Genomic DNA, 19,524 nt, shown 5'->3' with positions numbered 1-19,524 from the left:
AAGATGAATTACATACATCTTTATATGGATCTAATATCATAGGCTAATTAATTTGGGGAAGAGGATGTGGAAAACTCAAAACACATTAACTAGATCGTTAACTGTAACTACACTGAACAAAAATATAAACGCAACATGCAACAATTTCAAAGATTTTACTGAGTTACAGTTCATATAAGGAAATCAGTCAATTTAAATAATTGCATTAGGCTATAATCTATGGATTTCACATGACTGGGAATACAGTTTTTTTTGCCATCAATAAAATGCAATTGTGTTTGTTGTCCGTAGCTTATGCCTGCCCATACCATAACCCCACTGCCACAATGAGGCACTCTGTTCACAACGTTCTGCCCGGTACAGTTGAAACTGGAATTAATCCGTGAAGAGCACACTTCTCCAGCATGCCAGTGACCATCGAAGGTGAGCATTTTCCCACAGGTAGTCGGTTACGACGCAGAACTCCAGTCAGGTCAAGACCCTGGTGAGGACGATGAGCACACAGATGAGCTTCCCTGAGACATTTTCCTAAAAGTTTGTATAGAAATTCTTTGGTTGTGCAAACCCAGTTTCATCAGCTGTCTGGGTGGCTGGTCTCAAACGATCCCGCACGTGAAGAAGCCGGATGTGGAGGTCCTGGGCTGGTGCAGTTACACATAGTCTGTAGTTGTGAGGCCAGTTGGACGTACTGCCAAACTCTGTAAAACGACATTGGAGGCGGGTTATGGCAACAGCTCTGGTGGACATTCCTGCAGTCACCATGCAAGTTGCAGGCTCCCTCAAAACTTGAGACATCTGTGGTGTTGTGTGACAAAACTGCACATTTTAAAGTGGCCTTTTATTGTCCCCAGCACAAGGTGCACCTGTATCTTGGCAAAGGAGCAATGCTCACTAACAAGGATGTAAACAAATTTGTGCACAAAATTCTAGAGGAATAAGCTTTTTGTGTGTATGGAACATTCTGGGATCTTTTATTTCAGCTCATGAAACATGGGGCCAATACTTTACATTGTTCTTTAATATTTTTTTGCATTGTATAATACCACCTGCTAGTAGCCATGTCCTGGGCATCAGTAAATGTAAATGTTATGAGCAGTCAATCGAATCTCCTATGCGGAGGTGATTAAAATAATTGAGAAAACAAGTGATGCTAGTGAAGATATGGTAGTGGACGCACCACAGCCTGTAGTAAATGTTTGCTGCCAGTCAAAAGACACCCCGTGTGTTAAAAAATGTGGATTTTGTGGCGTTCATTGCTACAGTTATAAACTGTACGGCACAAGTCTCAAATTTTTGTGGCTGCAAGGGTTTTATTTATTTTTAACAAGAAAGTTGTTTGATTTAGTTTATTTATTTTTTGGTCATTTGGTAGTTTTTTTGGGGGGGGGTATTTAATTACATTTTTGGTAATCCTGTTTCCATCCCGCATAGTAGTTAGCGGGATGCACATTAAATTGTGCGATCGCCAATATAACATAGACGAAGTAGAACAGGCGTTGTGCAGAAAATCCCCCCCTGCTAGAATTCTCCCTTCGCGTTCTTCATTGCTACGACTTACTTGCCAGTTGAGATTTCTGCTCTTCACTCAGTTTTCGGTTTGGCTATTTGTTTCAAGTGTATGTAGCGGTTCTAGCTAGTATGGCGCCCCGTGCCGCTGCCCATGTCGCCCGTACCTAAATCCGCTACTGATTTGTATTAGTCTATAAATACATCTCTTTGCCAAAATTCGTCATCTCTCCCATGTCTTATTCGACTAGTATTTTTGAAAGTGTAAGGATAATAATTCAGCCATAGTGGTTCTGAAATGTTTATTGCTTGCCAACATTTTACTCCCTCTATGTTTAATATAACACACATACATGTTGTTCTATAGAAAGTATTTGACTAGCCACAAAATTAAGGAAATTAGAAGGTGGGGAGAATTCTGGCAAGGGGGAGATTTTCGGGCACAACACCGGTCGGTGGAACGAAGATGGCAGCTGAAAGCGAGTGAGTTTGTTGATGAGAGCTTGTAGGTGGAGAAAATGTGTCAAATACCTGTATAATATAATAATTCATATTCATTACCATTTACTTGAAAATGTATCTTCAGATGATATGTACATTGTAGATTGTGGTTAGCTAGCTATGGGTCGCTAGCTTGCTAGCTCCAGCAGCTAGCTTACTAACGGTAGCTACACCCAAGTTAACCAACAACACAGCTGAGTGCAGGGGATGATGCAGCCAGGCATAATCTTGCAAGCAAGCTGTTTGTTCAACATTGTCCTTACTAAAGATATTACATACAGTGCTCGTTAGGAAAATACACAAAGCTTATATCTGCTTGAACCAGAATCTGGCTTTAAAGGAGACGTTGAACGTGGCAGGAGAATTTCCATGTTCAACGTCTCCTGTAAAGCCAGATTGTGGTTCAGTGCTGGGTCGTTCCATGTCATTTCAGCAAGCCATGACACCAACCATCTCAGATTGTTCTGAAATAATTTCCGTACTTAGAAACCTTTAACATTCGCAGTCTTGACACATTATTTTGATGAAATGTAATTTTATCTCTGATAAATTAATAAGCTAATTTGATTACACCCAAATTGGCCATTTTACATTTATAAAATTCATAATATCCAATAAATATAGTACCTAACATCACATTTTGATCAAACGTTTTTCTAACAATGAGTAAGGCATGAAGAATACAAGGAAATGGTCAAACGCCAGCCATGGACCCCTTACACCAAACCCACCACAACAAGGAGTGACAAGTAGTATGGAGCTCACTGAATTTGTAAAAAAAAATTATTCCCCCTGTTTAGAGAAATTAGTAATTGAAGTTGTCAGGTTTATGTCCTATCCTACATTCTGTTAGGTCGCGTCAATTCGAATCTGGTATCAGAACAAAATAGTCAGCACATAGTAACTTCAGATTTCTTTGTACTTTAATTAATGTAAACACTTGAATGGTAAATATGTGGTTCGTATATATGGGGTCGCTGTGTCACCACACAGGGCAGACAGAGAACTGAGTTACACATCCTTTGCTTTTCATTAAATACTCTGACAGAGATAGTTCCCGCTCACTGCTGGCCTGTCCGAGGGAGGATGAGCGTGGTTTAAACTTACTCATCCTATTGTTGGCGTGCAGGTTGGTCCCAACCTCGAGACGCCTCCTGTTGCCGGGCATAGTTATCATCTTTGGCAGTCGATTTATCTTGTGACTGCACAATGCACAGTTCTCTAAAACCCCGACACCCCTCCGCATATACATTTCACCCATATCCTGCCGTTATCTTTTAACAAGCTCTTCCACATCCCTGATTTACAGCATCTGCATTCTTTCCATATGACTCACCATCCCATGAGCCCCTTCCTCTCACACAGCAGTATGCTCTTATCATATAGAGTATAAACTTTATATTATAGCATAGCTTCTTTGTTATATTATATACGTTATGCAAACAAATAGTTGGTCAAACCCTAACAATTCTGAAATTACAAGGTTCTGATCACGAGATGGTGTTGTTCCTGCTAGGAGGTAATCAAAAAAAGAACAGCCCCTCAATATTAAAGGGATAGTTAACCAAAATCACAAAATTTGTTTCCTTACCCTGTAAGTGGTTTATGGACAAGATATGTCAGCAACCCATGCTTTGGTTTTGTTTACCTGGCCACTGTTTCAAATGCTAACGTTTTAGCATTTGTGACACAAATCCAATGCAAGTCAATGGTACAGTGTCTAATAGAAAGTCTACACCCCCTTTGGTTTCTTCATATTTTATTTTGCTACAAAGTAGGATTAAAATTGTTTAATTGTCATACTCTGTCAAAGCGGAAGAAAAGTAATAATATATTTTTTAAAGATTAATGAAAAATAAAATGGGCGGCAGATAGCCTAGTGGTTAGAGCGTTGGGCCAGTAACCGAAAATTTGCTGTATCGAATCCCTGAGCTGACAAGGTAAAAATATGTTGTTCTACCCACTGTTCCCCGGTAGGCCGTCATTGTAAATAAGAATTTGTTCTTAACTGACTTGCCTAGTTAAATAAAGGTTACATTATTTTTTTTTATTTTTTTTTACCTTGATAGATAGGTATTCACCACCATGAGTCAATGTTAGAAACAACTTTGGCAGCGATTACAGCTGTAAGTCCTCCTTGGTTAGTCTCATAAGAGCTTTGCACACCTCTATTGTGCAACATTTGCCTGTTATTCTTTTCAAAATTGTTCATGCTCTGTCAAGGTGTTGGATCATGGCTTGACAGCAATTTTCAAGTCTTGCCATATATTTTCAAGCAACTACTGAATAAGTCAAAACATTCATTTGGCTTTGTGTGTAGGGTGTTGTCCCGCTGAAAGGTGAATTCCTGTCCTAGTGTCTGGCGTTAAAGCAGACTGAATCATGTTTACCTCTATGATTTTGCCTTTGCTTAGCTCCATTTCTTTTCATCCTGAAAAACTCTCCAGTCTCTGCTGATGTTAAGCATACCCTTACCATGATGCAGCCACCACCATGCTTGACAATAAGGAGGCAGTTACTCAGTGATGTGTTGTGTTGGATTTGCCCCAAACATAAGGCTTTGCATTTAGGCAAGAATGTTTTTTTGCACTATTACTATATTGCCTTGTTGCACACAATGCATGTTTTGGAATATTCTTAGTATTTTTCTTATTTTCACTCTGTCATTTACGTTATTATTGTGTAGTCTAGGGCTGACCTCATTTAGTCAACTGGTTGATTCTTTGGTTGATAGGCTGTTGGTCAACCAAGATTTCTTTAGGTGAGCGCTAGCAATGTTAACCAGTATATTGGTGTTGAGAACAATGCGGCAGAGGCAACAGAGTTGGGAGATTAGAAAACAGACCTTGCCTTAATTGTCTAAGAAAAGTTAGGGGAGAGGAAACCCCAAACTAATTAGGTATATAATTAGGCAAGTCAGTGAAGAACTATTTTTTATTTCCAATAACGGCCTACATCGGCCAAACCAGGATGATGCTGGGCCAATTGTGCGTCGTAGCATCTGTGGTGACGCTGCTAGCACTGAGATGCAGTGCCTTAGATCGCTGCGCCACTCGGGAGCCCAATAATCAATAGCCTAACTATTAAATGTGCCTGGCTTTATAAATCAATCATATATCTACAGAAATAAGACAGATATTACATCTGTTGCCTGTTTAAGTGTTTGGTTGATAGCCTACTGATTCCATGAGCACCAAGTCTCGCTCAACAATTTCACAAATTTGGCTGTTTTAATTTTTGCTGTGCTGTAATAAAGGCTTTACACTTTTTTTTCATTAGACCAGCCTCTGGTATTATTTTTTATTTATTTAGTGTTTACACTTCCAAATTGTCAGAAATTATTTAGAATAATAACCCTCCTTTTTCCCCTAATCTCCTTATTGTTATTATCATCATAATAATGAATGTCATTATCATTAGTAGGCTTAGTATAGCCTTGTATAACCACCATAAAGCTCAACAGCCTAAGAGCGCATCCTGTTTAGTCTTCATACCGTAACTTACATAGGCCAATATTTCAATACTTATCTATCAATCAGTCATTTATTTGTTCATGTCATCAGACAACATACGAGTCATTCATAATGTGAAATGCAATCCAGCATTTTAGTTTAAAAATAAAATAAAGCGACCATTGAATAGTTACCGTAAGCAATAAATAGGCCTAAACCGTTTTATTTTGGAAATTGCATTCACGAATGTGACAGTTTTTAGTAGTGATGCACCGATATCCGATATTTTCCTTGCCAAAAAAAATAATACTGATAACTGATATTTAACATTTTTGTGGCCTTTTAAGCATTCTAGTACAGTTAAATAGTTAACACAGACGCAGCGGTCTAAGGCACTGCATCTCAGTCCAAGAGGCGTCACTACAGTCCCTGGTTCGAATCCAGGCTGTATCACATCCGGCCGTGATTAGGAGTCCCATAGGGCGGCGCACAATTGGCCCCGCGTCATCCGGGTTTGGCCGGGGTAGGCCGTAATTGCAAATAAGAATTTGTTCTTAACTGACTTGCCTAGTTAAATAAAGGTTACACACACCACACTGACCAAAAAGTGATTTTGTTTGCATTTACCTATGTCCCCATTACCAGTAAAACATAATCAAAACCTATTTCTTTCACTTACTTACTGTGCTTTTTCGTTGTTCATTTGTTCAGTCGTTTCATTCTCAACCAGGATTTCTATGGAACTCCGTTTGGGTCTTTGCGTGTCAAAAAAGATACACGTCACATAACACTATTTGACGTGTGAAATAACACAACATAATCTGTTTCTGTAGCTATAGTTAGCTAGGTGTCAACATCTAGTTCAATTTCAATAGGCAAACAACAAGTGGCTACCTAGCTAATACTTACTCACAAGGATTCCTAAATCATTGCTAAGAATAATGAAAATGACTGCAGTTTTTACTGGTCATTGTTTTCAGGCTGGTTGTATTGGTGCTAGCTAGGTGCCAAGCTAAAACTAGCTACCCTAGAAGTTGTGGTCAAACAAATAATGCTTTATTACGAACAGGGTATTGTAAACACATCGTTTGTGGCCGGTTATTGCTTGTTTGCAGACTTTTTTTGTACAGCTTTGACAGTGCTACTGTATCTTTTTTGACACGCAAAGACCCAAACAGCGTTCCATAGTATGTCGTGAAGCTAATAGCAGTGACGCTACTGTGTAACTCTGGTAGGGCAACATCTGAAAAATAGGGCACTTGGTAGTGTGGACCGGTGCCCGACCAGTCGGCGAAAGCCAAAATCACCCACGACAAAGAACAGTTGATTATCAAGGGCAATGAATCCCATTATCTTGGCGTTATCTTTGAGTTGTCTCGCTGCAATTTTCTTACTCTTTCAAATGACTGCTCGACTTGTTGACTGCTCGATCCACACAGCAGACATTGTGTGGGTTAGGAATGCTGTGTTGCACGTGTAGCGCAACATTTTACGCAGCGTTATTACGGCATGCACCTACGTTTTATTGGTATGCACGGTAGCTTAGAAATCGGTTTTTAACATCGGCGTTAAACTAGACATCGGGCCGATACCGATGTTGGCATTTTTAGCTAATATCGTCCGATTCCGATATGTTAACCTATATATCGTGCATCCCTAGTTTTTAGTCTTTACTGTAATAAAGGCATTACAACAGACTCTCTGGTACGCTTATAATTTATTTGGTGTTTACATTGTTCCAAACGGTCAGAAAAATGTATATTGTAATCTAACAGCACCTGTTTGGTCGGAAGTTTACATACACTTAGGTTGGAGTCATTACACCTCGTTTTTCAACCACTCAACAAATTTCTTATTAACAAACTATAGTTTTGGCAAGTCGTTTAGGACATCAACTTTGTGCATGACACAAGTAATTTTTCCAACAATTGTTTACAGACAGATTATTTCACTTATAATTCACTGTATCACAATTCCAGTGGGTCAGAAGTTTACATACACTAAGTTGATTGTGCCTTTAAACAGCTTGGAAAATTCCAGAAAATGATGTCATGGCTTTAGAAGCTTCAGATAGGCAAACTGACATAATTAGAGTCAATTGGAGGTGTACTTGTGGATGTATTTCAAGGCATACATTCAAACTCAGTGCCTCTTTGTTTGACATCATGGGAAAATCAAAAGAAATCAGCCAAGACCTCAGAAAAAAGTTGTAGACCTCCACAAGTCTGGTTCATCCTTTGGAGCAATTTCCACATGCCTGAAGGTACCACGTTCATCTGTACAAACAATAGCACACAAGTATAAACACCATGGGACCACGCAGCCGTCATACCGCGAAGGAGATGCGTTCTGTCTCCTAGAGATGAACGTACTTTGGTCTGAAAAGTGCAAATCAATCCCAGAACAACAGCAAAGGACCTTGTGAAGATGCTGGAGGAAACGGGTACAAAAGTATTTATATCCACAGTAAAACGAGTCCTATATCGACATAACCTGGAAGGCCACTCAGCAAGGAAGAAGCCACTGCTCCAAAACCGCCATAAAAAAGCCAGACTACGGTTTGCAACTGCACATGGGGACAAAGATTGTACTTTTTGGAGAAATGTCCTCTGGTCTGATGAAACAAAAATAGAACTGTTTGGCCATAATGACCATCGTTATGTTTGGAGGAAAAAGGGGGAGGCTTGCAAGCCGAAGAACACCATCCCAACCGTGAAGCACGGGGGTGGCAGCATCATGTTGTGGGGGTGCTTTGCTGCAGGAGGGACTGTGCACTTCACAAAATAGATGGCATCATGAGGAAAGGAAAATTACGTGGATGTATTGAAGCAACATCTCAAGACATCAGTCAGGAAGTTAAAGCTTGGTTGCAAATGGGTCTTCCAAATGGATAGTGACCCCAAGCATACTTCCAAAGTTTTGGCAAAATGGCTTAAGGACAACGAAGTCAAGGTATTGGAATGGCCATCACAAAGCTCTAACCTCAACCCTATAGAACATTTTGTGGGCAGAACTGAAAAAGTGTGTGTGCGAGCAAGGAGGCCTACAAACCTGACTCAGTTACACCAGCTCTGTCAGGAGGAATGAGCCAAAATTCACCCAACTTACTGTTGGAAGCTTGTGGAAGGCTACCTGAAACGTTTTACTCAAGTTAAACAATTTAAAGGCAATGCTACCAAATGCTAATTGAGTGTATGTAAACTTCTGACCCACTGGGAATGTGATGAAAGAAATGAAAGCTGTAATAAATCATTCTCTCTACTATTATTCTGACATTTCACATTCTTAAAGTAAAGTGGTGATCCTAACTGACCTAAGACAGGGAATTTTTACAAGGATTAAATGTCAGGAATTGTGAAAAACTGAGTTTAAATGCATTTGGCTAAGGTGTATGTAAACTTCCGACTTAAAATGCACGCAGTGCTTGCTCCATACATCATTTTTCTTTATCTCCAGTATTTTCCATAACTAGTCAAATTTATTCCACACATCTGACTTCTTCTTTACCGCCTGTGCAACCAACCATAAACATTCCACCGTTTCGAGTTGATTTGCCATGTCCTTTGCAGCTTTTGACCACTTCTTTGGATTCCTCATGTCTAACTCATTGTTGGAAAAAAAAAGTTGGGTCCAAATCAGGTGCTCGGTAATATATTTATTGAATATTATATGAATCCTATAAATGAAAATAGACAATTTGGGTGTAATCAATTAGTTTAGTTTCTCAGAGATCAAATTATATTAAGACAAAATAATTTCTGAAGAATCTAAGATGGTGGGTGTCAATCCTTTCTTGTGCGTTTTGAGGTTGAACGACCCCGCTGTCATTTATAGCTAGCTTGATCATTTGCCACACATGATTATCTGAGCTATGCAGGCTCTACATTTTACATCTGGTTTAGCTAGCTAATGATCCTGCTCTGCAGTAAGTTAATAAGTTACAGTTCAAGCCATTTCTGCTGTAACATCCAGATTGTTGCATCATTCATTGACATTGGCTACATCTCCTCTCTACAGTGTGCTGTCCGAGATTGAGGTTCTCCAGTCCATCTATCTGGATGAGCTGCAGATTAACAGGAGAGATGATGGGTGAGCCACTCTATTTGATGATAGTGGTGTTCTGGGCCCTGGGCTAAGACCTCACTTTGATGGTAGCAGGATTTTGCTGACTCATGAATCTATATAAATACCAGCTGTGGCCTGATTGCAGATCTGTTTGTGCTGGTGTGGCATAGCAACAAATGACAAAAATAACTTGGTTCACCTTAAGCACATACAGTACAGATCTGTGACCAGACTATAATACTATAGGCACACAAACACCACACACACACCATTGTATCAGGTGCAGTGTGCTAGTTAGCTATGTTTTAGGCCTTCCCTGTAGGTCAGTTGGTAGAACATGGTGTTTGCAACGCCAGGGTTGTGGGTTCGATTCCCACGGGGGGCCAGTACGAAAAAATAAAAATGTATGAAATGTATGCATTCACTACTGTAAGTCGCTCTGGATAAGAGCGTCTGCTAAATGACTAAAATGTAAATGTTTTATGTTGCATCACGAGGATGGGCCAAATAGAGGGATATTGCGGGTCTGTTGCATCATACTCAGCTGATTGTTGCGTTCCCTCTGTATTCAACATCCTGTCCTCCAAACTGCTCTTTGAAGAGGACTATCAGCCTTCACACTTAAACAGACATCTCTTTCTGCTCTCTTTTCTATCCCTGGGTGTTTTACTATAGCGCATGACTGATTAGCCTCCCCCGGACAATAGATAAGACTAAATTAATAGCTGATAGACATTGGGCTTTGAAGTGGGTGCATGTGTTTAATTGACATTCTCTGTTGCTCTCTCTTATAGGGGATGGGAGGTGAGTCTGGTTCTATATCCCTCCACGGGTGAAGATTCCCTCTCTCAGTTTGTGCGACTCACCCTGACTTTGACTCTCGACTTGCAGGTATGCTCATATTCCCTTCTTCCTTGTCCTTTGCAATCCCCCCAAAAATATTCCCCATCCCCTGGCTTAGGGCATGTATTTTTGTTACTTGTGTAATAATTTGTGTACCCGCCTAAATATACTGGCCTTCCCTCCCTGCACCTGGAGAGCTACCTACAGGGTGTGTACACTTTTGTGTATTGGTGCAGGTATGTAACAAAAGTCTGCTTACCCAGTAGGACCAGAGTTGAGGGGTCCCTATGTGAGTTTTGAGACAACCCTCCATGTAGCAACAATACTTCCTGTTATATTGTTTCTGAATCATGTGAAAGTTTTTCCTATGCTTTCAGAATTTCCTGTCCTTAGAACCCTGCCCTGTCCCTTTCATTCTCAGGACATGCCACTTCCAATGTTATACACTGATCTCTCTCTCTTCCTAAGTATCCCTCCTCTCCTCCCTCCATTTCCATCCACAACCCTCGGGGTCTTTCTGATGACAAGCTGTGCAGGTAACTAGAGGAAATCTGTTGTCCTCTATTTTAGGTTCATTGTAGTCTTATCCACTGCTCTGATGAAGAGTAGTTAAAAAATGTTTGTTTCCCCTGTTGCTTGTATTGCTCCCAGATTTCTCTCTCTCTCCCAGTGTGCAGAAATGTCTGCAGACAGAGGCGGAGTCCTGCCTGGGTTCCGCTGTGTTGTACCAGCTCATTGAGGCCAGTTCTCTTTCTCTCCCTTTATTTCCCCCTCTCTCTCTCCCCGTTTCCCTCATTTTCTCTTTATTTGAAATCTCTTAGTTGGAGACCACAGTAATTTAAGTACTGTATATTTGTGATATTAAAATTAGAACTGTGGCTCGAGGATGCCCTTTGACCTGATTTTATTTTATTTAGAAATGTATAAATAGATGAATATCAAGTACCTGACTCAGTCCCTCTTCTCTTTTCTCTGCCTCTCTCAGAAAGCCAAAGAGATCCTGACGGAGAGCAATATTCCCCATGGGAACTGCGTCATCTGCCTTTACGGGTTTAAGGTGAGCTGTTTAATTTGTATTTCCATTAGTCCACACAAGATGAAAGTTTAAACTAGTCTTCCTGTTTGAAACTCTGTAGCCGATGTTTACACCAATCCAATGCTTTTGAAATCTATGAGGGGGAGTGAGCAAGTGGACACAAAATGGGACCGCAGCATTGTGTGTGATGTAAACCTTGTCCTCCCCTGTATCCTTCTGGTTTGTCCCAGGATGGGGAGGCGTTCACCAAGACCAGATGCTACCATTATTTCCACTCCCACTGCCTAGGCCGCTACATCACCCACTCGGAGACTGAGCTCCAGGAGAGGGAGAAGGAGCTGGAGCAGGACAAGACACGGGAGAGGACAGATGAGGTGAGATCAAGTGTCCATATGCAGCGGTGGAATTGAGGGGGAGCGCCTGGGTGTTCCTGAAGTGAAATTGAATTTTTTGGGGAGGGTGATGTCAATGTTGTTTTTTAGCTATATTCCTGGATGATTCACTTTGTGGTCAGTTTGACTGGTGGTTCTTTCTTTCTACCTCCCCGTGTAGGAGCTAACAGTTGTGTGTCCCGTGTGTAGAGAACCTCTGACTTACAACGTTGACCAGCTCCTGTCCAATCCCGCCCCTAGCTTTCCAAAGGTAAAGACACAATTGCACACACTGACAACACACTGCATAGCTATGTAGGTGTTCTTTTTTCTCTACAGCACTGTAATATATATCTTTATTCATGGCTTGCAATTTTAACTACACCACTTGAGGGACACAAAACCCCTTAAATTATAGTGGCTACTATTGCAAATACATCCATGCATTTGTGCTGACCTTTACTTCACTCAGCTGGAGGGAGAGGTGATGGGGGTGGAGTTTCGGCAGAAGTGGGCTGAGCTCCAGAACCTTTTGGAGCGTCAGAAAGCAAAAGGCGGGATTATCGACACAGAGGCGGAGGCTAACCGCTTCCTCATACATATTAATGAGGTAAGGAAGCAAGGAGGGGCTTAGAAAAAATATTTTCTGAAGTGTCTGTGTGTGAGCGAGCACTTTCCTGATAATGTATCTTAATTAAACAACGTTGCGACTTGTTTTTCATAGCCGCCTCCTGACTCAGACAATGTCAGCGCTGACGGGAATGCCTCTCCCAGACAATCACTGCCCTCCCTTCCCCCTGCCTCCACCAATCAGATCACGGCACCAAAGCTGCAGCACGCTGGCCACTCACATCGCAGGGGAGGGCTAGGTCACCAGTTCCGTCACCAAGGGCCGCAGGGCCACTTCAGGGGCCCCAGGAGGGGAGGGAGAGACAGGCCAGAGGCAGGGAGAGGCAGGCCCCACACCCACCCAGGGACACCTGTCCCCCCCACCGACCATCTGGACAAACTCTCTCTGTCCTCAGAGAAACATGACAACTTCTACTGTGCTCCTCCTGACAACTTTCACAACGCACCAATCAAAGCCAGACTTCAGGAGAACTCTAGCCACCCGGACCTGGAACAAGCACAGTTAAGCCAATTGGAGAAGGAAGAAGGAGAGGGACGCACGGAGCTAGGCCAACAAGAGGCTCCAGTTCCTAAAGACGGTCAGCCAATAAGCAAATCAAGCCTGGACACTTCTAAAATAGACATCCCACCTAAGAACGACATGGAAATGGAGCCTGGGCGAGGCCATAGGGAGAGAGGAAGGAGGAGGGGCCCTCGTGCTTCAGTGCAACAGCCTGACCAATGGCAAGAGAGGCATTTCAGAGGAACAGACCAATGGGATGCTCGGGGGAGCGGGTACCATCGCTACTGGGACAGGCGAGGTCAGCGAAGCAGGGGAGTTGCCAACTACCCCCATAGCAGAGAAGGCAGAGCTCACATGGCTGGTGGGAGGGGCTTCCATCAGAGTGTGGTAGAGGGAGATGTGGGGAGAGATGCTGCTGCTCTATGACAAAGGGACAAAGGAGGAACTAAGAACAACTATGTTTGTACCTCCATTTATATTCTCGACACACCTAAAATAAAGCTTTGCACTGTCTGGCACCTAAATAAACCGGTGTGTCCTGCCTTCTTTCCAATTGCTGTTTGAATTGTTGTCAGTGGGCAGTTGTTTAGTTTATGCTGAAGCATTCTTTTTACTGCATAAGATAAAGAAATGACAGGCCACAGTTGTCTGAGGGAACATACAGCATATTTATTATTGACAGAAATCAGCTGAAATTGATCTGCATTGAACATCACACACTTCAACTTATTTTTCCCCACCCTCTTCCTTTTTTCCTCCTGCTTTCACTCCAACCCTTATTTCTGCATACCAACCCCTCCCCCTGGGCGTCCAGCCTCACCTCCAGCCCAGTAGTAGTTGTAGGCCGGACGAGAGCCCCCCTGCTGGAAGTCTGGTCGCTGCAAACGCTGCCCAGTGGGGACACTGACACCCCGGGAAGCGCTGCACTGGCTGGTAGATGTTTCTGTACTTCAGGGTTTTAGGAAACAGCTCCACCTGAGAGTGGGACAGGGGTATGAAAGGATAAGCTTAGGCACTGTACATTACTTATGAGGGATACCTGGAGAAAATCGGACCTCTGAAATAAAAATGTATGGCCCTCCCTTCAGTAAAATATATTTTTACCTGACCCTCCCTGAACGCTTGAAAAAAGTGACCCTCCCCTGTACCCCAAATAATAATTAAAAGGTGCATTATGCAGAAATCGCTCCACCATTTCCTGGTTGCAAAAATGCTAATAGTCGCCTAATTTCAGTAACGAAACAAGCAATGTAGAGAATGAGTACTGTCTAAACCCCTGTGAAATATACACTACATGACCAAAAGTATGTGGACACCTGTTTGTCGAACATCTCATTCCAAAATCATGGGCATTAATATGGAGTTGGTCCCCCCTTTGCTGCTGTAACAACCTCCACTTTTCTAGGAAGGCTTTCCACTAGATCGATGTTGGAACACTGCTGCTTTCATTCAGCCACGTGCATTAGTGAGGTCAGGCACTGATGATTGATGTTGGGGCGATTAGGCCTGGCTTGCAGTCAGTATTCCAATTCATCCCAAAGGTGTTCGATGTGGTTGAGGTCAGGGCTCTGCAGGTCAGTCAAATTTTTCCACACCGATCTCGACAAACCATTTCTGTACGGACCTCACTTTGTGCTTGGGGGCATTGTCATTACAGTTGGCACTACGCATTCGGGCAGGTAGCGTTCTGGCATCCGCCAAACCCAGATTTGTCCATCGGACTGCCAAATGGTGTGATTCATCACACCAGAGAACGCTTTTCCACTGCTCCAGAGTCCAATTGTGGTGAGCTTTACAACAATCCAGCCGACGCTTGGCAATACGCATGGTGATCTTAGGCATGGGTGTGGCTACTCGGCCATGGAAACCCCTTTCATGAAGCTCCCGACGAACAGTTCAGAGGCAGTTTGGAACTAGGTAGTGAGTGTTGCAACTGAAGACAGACAATTTTTACGTGCTATGCGTTTCAGCACTCGGCGGTCCTGTTCTGTGAGTTTGTGTGGCCTACCACTTAGCGGCTGAGCCGTTGTAGCTCTTAGACTTTCTACTTCACAATAACAGCACTTACAGTTGACCCGGGCACTTCTAGCAGGGCAGAAATTTGACGGACTGACTTGTTGGAAAGGTGGCATCCTATGACGGTGCCACGTTGAAAGTCACTAAGCTCTTCAGTAAGGCCATACTACTCCCAATGTTTGTCTATGGAGATTGTATGGCTGTGTGCAACGGGTGATGCTGATATAGCCAAATTCACTCATCTGAATGGGTGTCCACATACTTTTGTGATTATATATAGTGTATTTTCCATAACCAAAAGTATTGTATTTTCAGCTGTTTGAAGCTGGTGTACAAAACCTAATGTTAAAGACCGCAAAAATTAAACTTAAGAACAGGGAGCATAGAAATAGCAAACAGAACAGATCTACCACTTCTTATTCTTGCTTTCACTGAGAATGACAGACCTATAACTCACATTTCTATGTGAATTTGGTCAGTTGCCCAAAAAGTTACATATTGCAGCATTAAAACAAAGTGGATAGCAGAGAACATGCCTACCATTTACCCTCACTCCTAGGACAGACCAGAGCCTTAGATATAGTTTTAGAAACTGTTCTGTAAGCATTACATGGCAAAGTAGCCAGAAGATTGTGGATTCGCAGACTGCAGACGAGGTTGAAAATAACTCCATTATAATAAAAGCACTACATGAATACAGTATATCTCTTTATTTGGGGTCCGATAAAAAAAAATGGCCTTTTAGAAACTTCTACGTTATTTTACATGACTGGAGACACACAGAATCTTTTTAAATTCCACAACCGAGCATGACAACGAATGAATGAATGAATTTACATTTTACATTTAAGTCATCTAGCAGACGCTCTTATCCAGAGCGACTTACAAATTGGTGCATTCACCTTATGATATCCAGTGGAACAACCACTTTACAATAGTGCATCTAAATATTTTAAGGGGAGGGGGGGGGGGGGGGGGGGGTTAGAAGGATTACTTTATCCTATCCTAGGTATTCCTTAAAGAGGTGGGGTTTCAGGTGTCTCCGGAAGGTGGTGATTGACTCCGCTGTCCTGGCGTCGTGAGGGAGCTTGTTCCACCATTGGGGTGCCAGAGCAGCGAACTGTGCTTCCTCAGAGGTAGGGAGGCGAGCAGGCCAGAGGTGGATGAACGCATGCTGCAGCACCTGAGATGTTTAGATTTCTATACAGGCTAAATGTAAAAAAAAATAGGATAGTCTAAGTTTGGAACAGTGCTAACGTTGTTAACAGTAAAAATGTAGCGGAACAGAACCAGTTACAACTGAAGTATCTGATCATCGATGAATAAGAATTACAATTGTGTTTTAACACAGCAGCCGCATATCATCAGGTAGGCCTATACGCACTTGTAACTTAAAGTTCATTTGGGAAAGTATAATTTTCTAACACAGTTTTATTCCATGATATTGTTACAAAATAATTGATAAGGGCATGGGAATATGAGTGTCTGCTAGGCTAAATTAACAAACTAGGCATACATAGCTCACCGCATGATCAGCCCGGTGCCAGGATAAAGTGACTTTGTTTGAGGGGGTTCTTGCATCAGAATTATAATGAATTCTTCTTACATCATGCTATACCACAAACAAAGTTCAAATGCAGAGACTGAGACCACTGAGTGCTTTTGCAGTGACAGGTTGGTGCGAAATCTGTATCCTAACTCCGCTGCGCTGTATCAGCGTAAAATAGGGGCCTTCTATCAGTAGTAAGGACAAAGATTCAGCAGGAGGCAGACAGTGTTGGATTTATTTACACAGCGCTGGTGTTTCAAAGATGACAGTGATGCAAAATAATGCATTCATGATGCGATCATGCAAAAATACAACATGACAGAAACCAGACAAAGACAATAAAGAAATTGACAGTAAACTGGTAAATGCAATTAAATAAACCAAAAGTTTTTACCACAACAGTTGTGCAGTTTGAGCTCTCCAAACAATGTTTCCACTTGGAGAATGATATGAATGTATATTATATTTAATGAATTATCAACATTTCTGTAACCAAACATTTTAAATTAATGGGGGAATATGTTGGGATTAACAGTAACTAAACTAATCAATATATATTTCACGGGGCATTGATAAACATTGACACAATTAAACAAATAGTGTGCGCGAATTGGCGGGAGTCGTGCATATAGCACGTCTTCGCCACACGCTCCTCCCCTTATTCTGGTCTCGACATTTTAAATTATGCTTGAGACATGTTCCTCACAAATAAGCAGTAACCTCAAACATTTTCAGGACGTAGCAGTGTTCATTTTCCCTTCAACTGAAATCCTTACAGTTCAGTATTTCTGAACACCCCCCTTAAACATACACACTACCCAAACTAATGGACATGTGACAGCAAGTCAGCATGGCACATTCAAAACGAGCACTGGGTACTTGATACATATTGACCAATATGGGTATGTCCATTTGGTGAATGTAGATTGGTGGAGGAAGTAAAGGAACATCATAGCAGTTGCCGCCAGGCAGATAAACACTTTGCCCAGGCCCTCAACTCTGTTCACTAACCTTTTGGCAATGAGGTGGCATAAACAAAAGGCTCCAGCTAGGTCATAATAAATTCAGTGTCAGTCAATGTCGGGATGAAAACCTCACACACTCATCATAGGGCAGACACTCCTGCAGAGCACCCCCCAACCTTCCCATAGGAAGAGCATAAGAGCAGGAAGGAGACAGTTCGGCCTCCAACATGGCGTCGTCACCAGGGGCCGACTGGTAAAATTGACCCCGCCCTTATAAATCAAATCAACTATTACAGACGGAGGCGTTTCACATTATTCACTTAGCCTACCACAGAGATGAGAAGCATTTTCCCCCCACTTTTTATGGAAGCCCCAGAAACTTTCCATAGCCCCCCAACATACAGTACTAGTCAAAAGTTTGGACACACCTACTCATTCAAGAGTTTATTTTTACTATTTTCTACATTGTAGAATAATGGTGAATACATCAAAAGTAGGAAATAACACATACGGAATCATGTAGTAACCAAAACGTATTAAACAAATCAAAATATATTTTGTATCACTGCAGAATGCTGTAGTAGCCATGCTGGTTAAGTGTGCCTTGAATTCTAAATAAATCATAGACAGTGTCACCAGCAAAGCAACCCCACACCATCACACATCCTCCTCCAAGCTTCACGGGGGGAACCACACATGCTGAGATCATCCGTTCACCTACTCTGCATCTCACACAGCGGACTCATCAGACCAAAGGACAGATTTCCACCAGTCTAATGTCCATTGCTCGTATTTCTTGGCCCAAGCAAGTCTTCTTCTTATTGGTGTCCTTTAGTAGTGGTTTCTTTGCAGAAATTCGAGTCTGACCACAAGTCAGAGACCACTATGATGACACACCAAATGTGTTTGCTGGATCACATGAAAAGAGCAGGAATAGGCTTTTGCATCCAAAGATTATCCAACTTGAATAAACGCTTGGAAGTAAGGATGACAGTAGTGGTGTAGTCTACAGCGATACAGACATCACTGATTATTGATATCTACATAGCGCACTGTGAATCACAGTGCTGCTCTCTCATTTGAGCTATTTGCGCTTTACAGATTGGGGTTGTTGTGGATGGCTGTTCACAAATCTAAATGTGTATTTGAACCAAATAATGGTTGAATTCAAGAAGTTTAAGCTGCCTATCAATCATTGTTTTTCAAACCAGTGGACAGACAGTGAAAAATGCGCTCTTGCAACAGCTGCATAGGGCAGATCCAAGCCTACGGAATAAAAGTGGGACTTTTATTGCTCAGTCTAATTCATTCTGATAAAATAAATAAATCGATAGGCCTAATGGACACATACTCCATCTTGCACACTTTTGATAGACTTAGGGGGCAATCTGCAGTTTCTACATCCATTTTTGGACTTAGATAGATATATATAAATTAGATAGATATATATCTATATCCATTGATACTTGAAGAATATAACTTATAAATCCCTCATGAGCTTCGTTCAACTGTCACACTCCATGAGAACCCAAAATATACGCTTGTTTTATTCCAATGTTTGTAAACATTGTAAATGTAAACAAACACTGTATTGCCTCATAACATGGGTTAAAACAATCATTTTATATCATGGATGGTCAGGCCTTCCATCCATAGCTCTGTCTATTAGTCTGAGAGTGGTTACATTTCTCCAGGCCCATCCCTCAGCTTTTTACCAAAACAGAGGCGGGGCGACCGTTTTGTTATTATTTCATCTGTGGATTTGCCCTTTAAAAAGCTGCATATTATCAAAGTGTCACCAACAAAAAGGTAAACAATAGGCCTATAGCAAATGCAGCATATGGCATACATTTTCTTCACATGTAAATAGCACTTTTCAGTAGTGCTCAAAGAATTCCATTCCATGAGCGCAGTATTTATTTTTCAACTCGAATCAATGAGCCCAATCAGTCCTCTATGACAACAAAAGCCTAAATTACGAAGAGGGGTGGCTAATAAGTCCTTCGTTTTGGGGTCATGCTCAGGTAAAACAATTTGGCAAATCAATACTTCCATATTTCCAAGTCTTATTCTTGAAGATCAAGGGGT

At 41.8% G+C, this 19,524-nt stretch overlaps 1 protein-coding gene across 6 annotated transcripts; it reads left to right on the top strand.

The window, feature by feature from the left end:
- The first annotated feature begins 1,462 nt into the window (after positions 1-1,462).
- Positions 1,463-13,434, top strand: LOC100195500 (ring finger protein 25). Of its 6 annotated transcripts, XM_014168520.3 has the most exons (11): positions 1,463-1,770; positions 1,874-1,989; positions 9,477-9,548; positions 10,319-10,415; positions 10,836-10,903; positions 11,038-11,107; positions 11,353-11,424; positions 11,634-11,777; positions 11,956-12,045; positions 12,247-12,384; positions 12,499-13,434. In XM_014168520.3, exons 2-11 carry the CDS (start codon positions 1,973-1,975, stop codon positions 13,330-13,332), a joined length of 1,602 nt encoding a protein of 533 aa, XP_014023995.2. In that variant the 5' UTR covers positions 1,463-1,770; positions 1,874-1,972; the 3' UTR covers positions 13,333-13,434.
- Positions 13,435-19,524: the final 6,090 nt, after the last annotated feature.

Source organism: Salmo salar, chromosome 23 (assembly GCF_965601325.2).
Source record: "Salmo salar chromosome 23, fSalSal1, whole genome shotgun sequence".
Lineage (NCBI taxonomy): Eukaryota > Metazoa > Chordata > Actinopteri > Salmoniformes > Salmonidae > Salmo > Salmo salar.
Note: the sequence above shows the minus strand (reverse complement) of the source record. Positions and strands in the feature narration are given on the sequence as shown.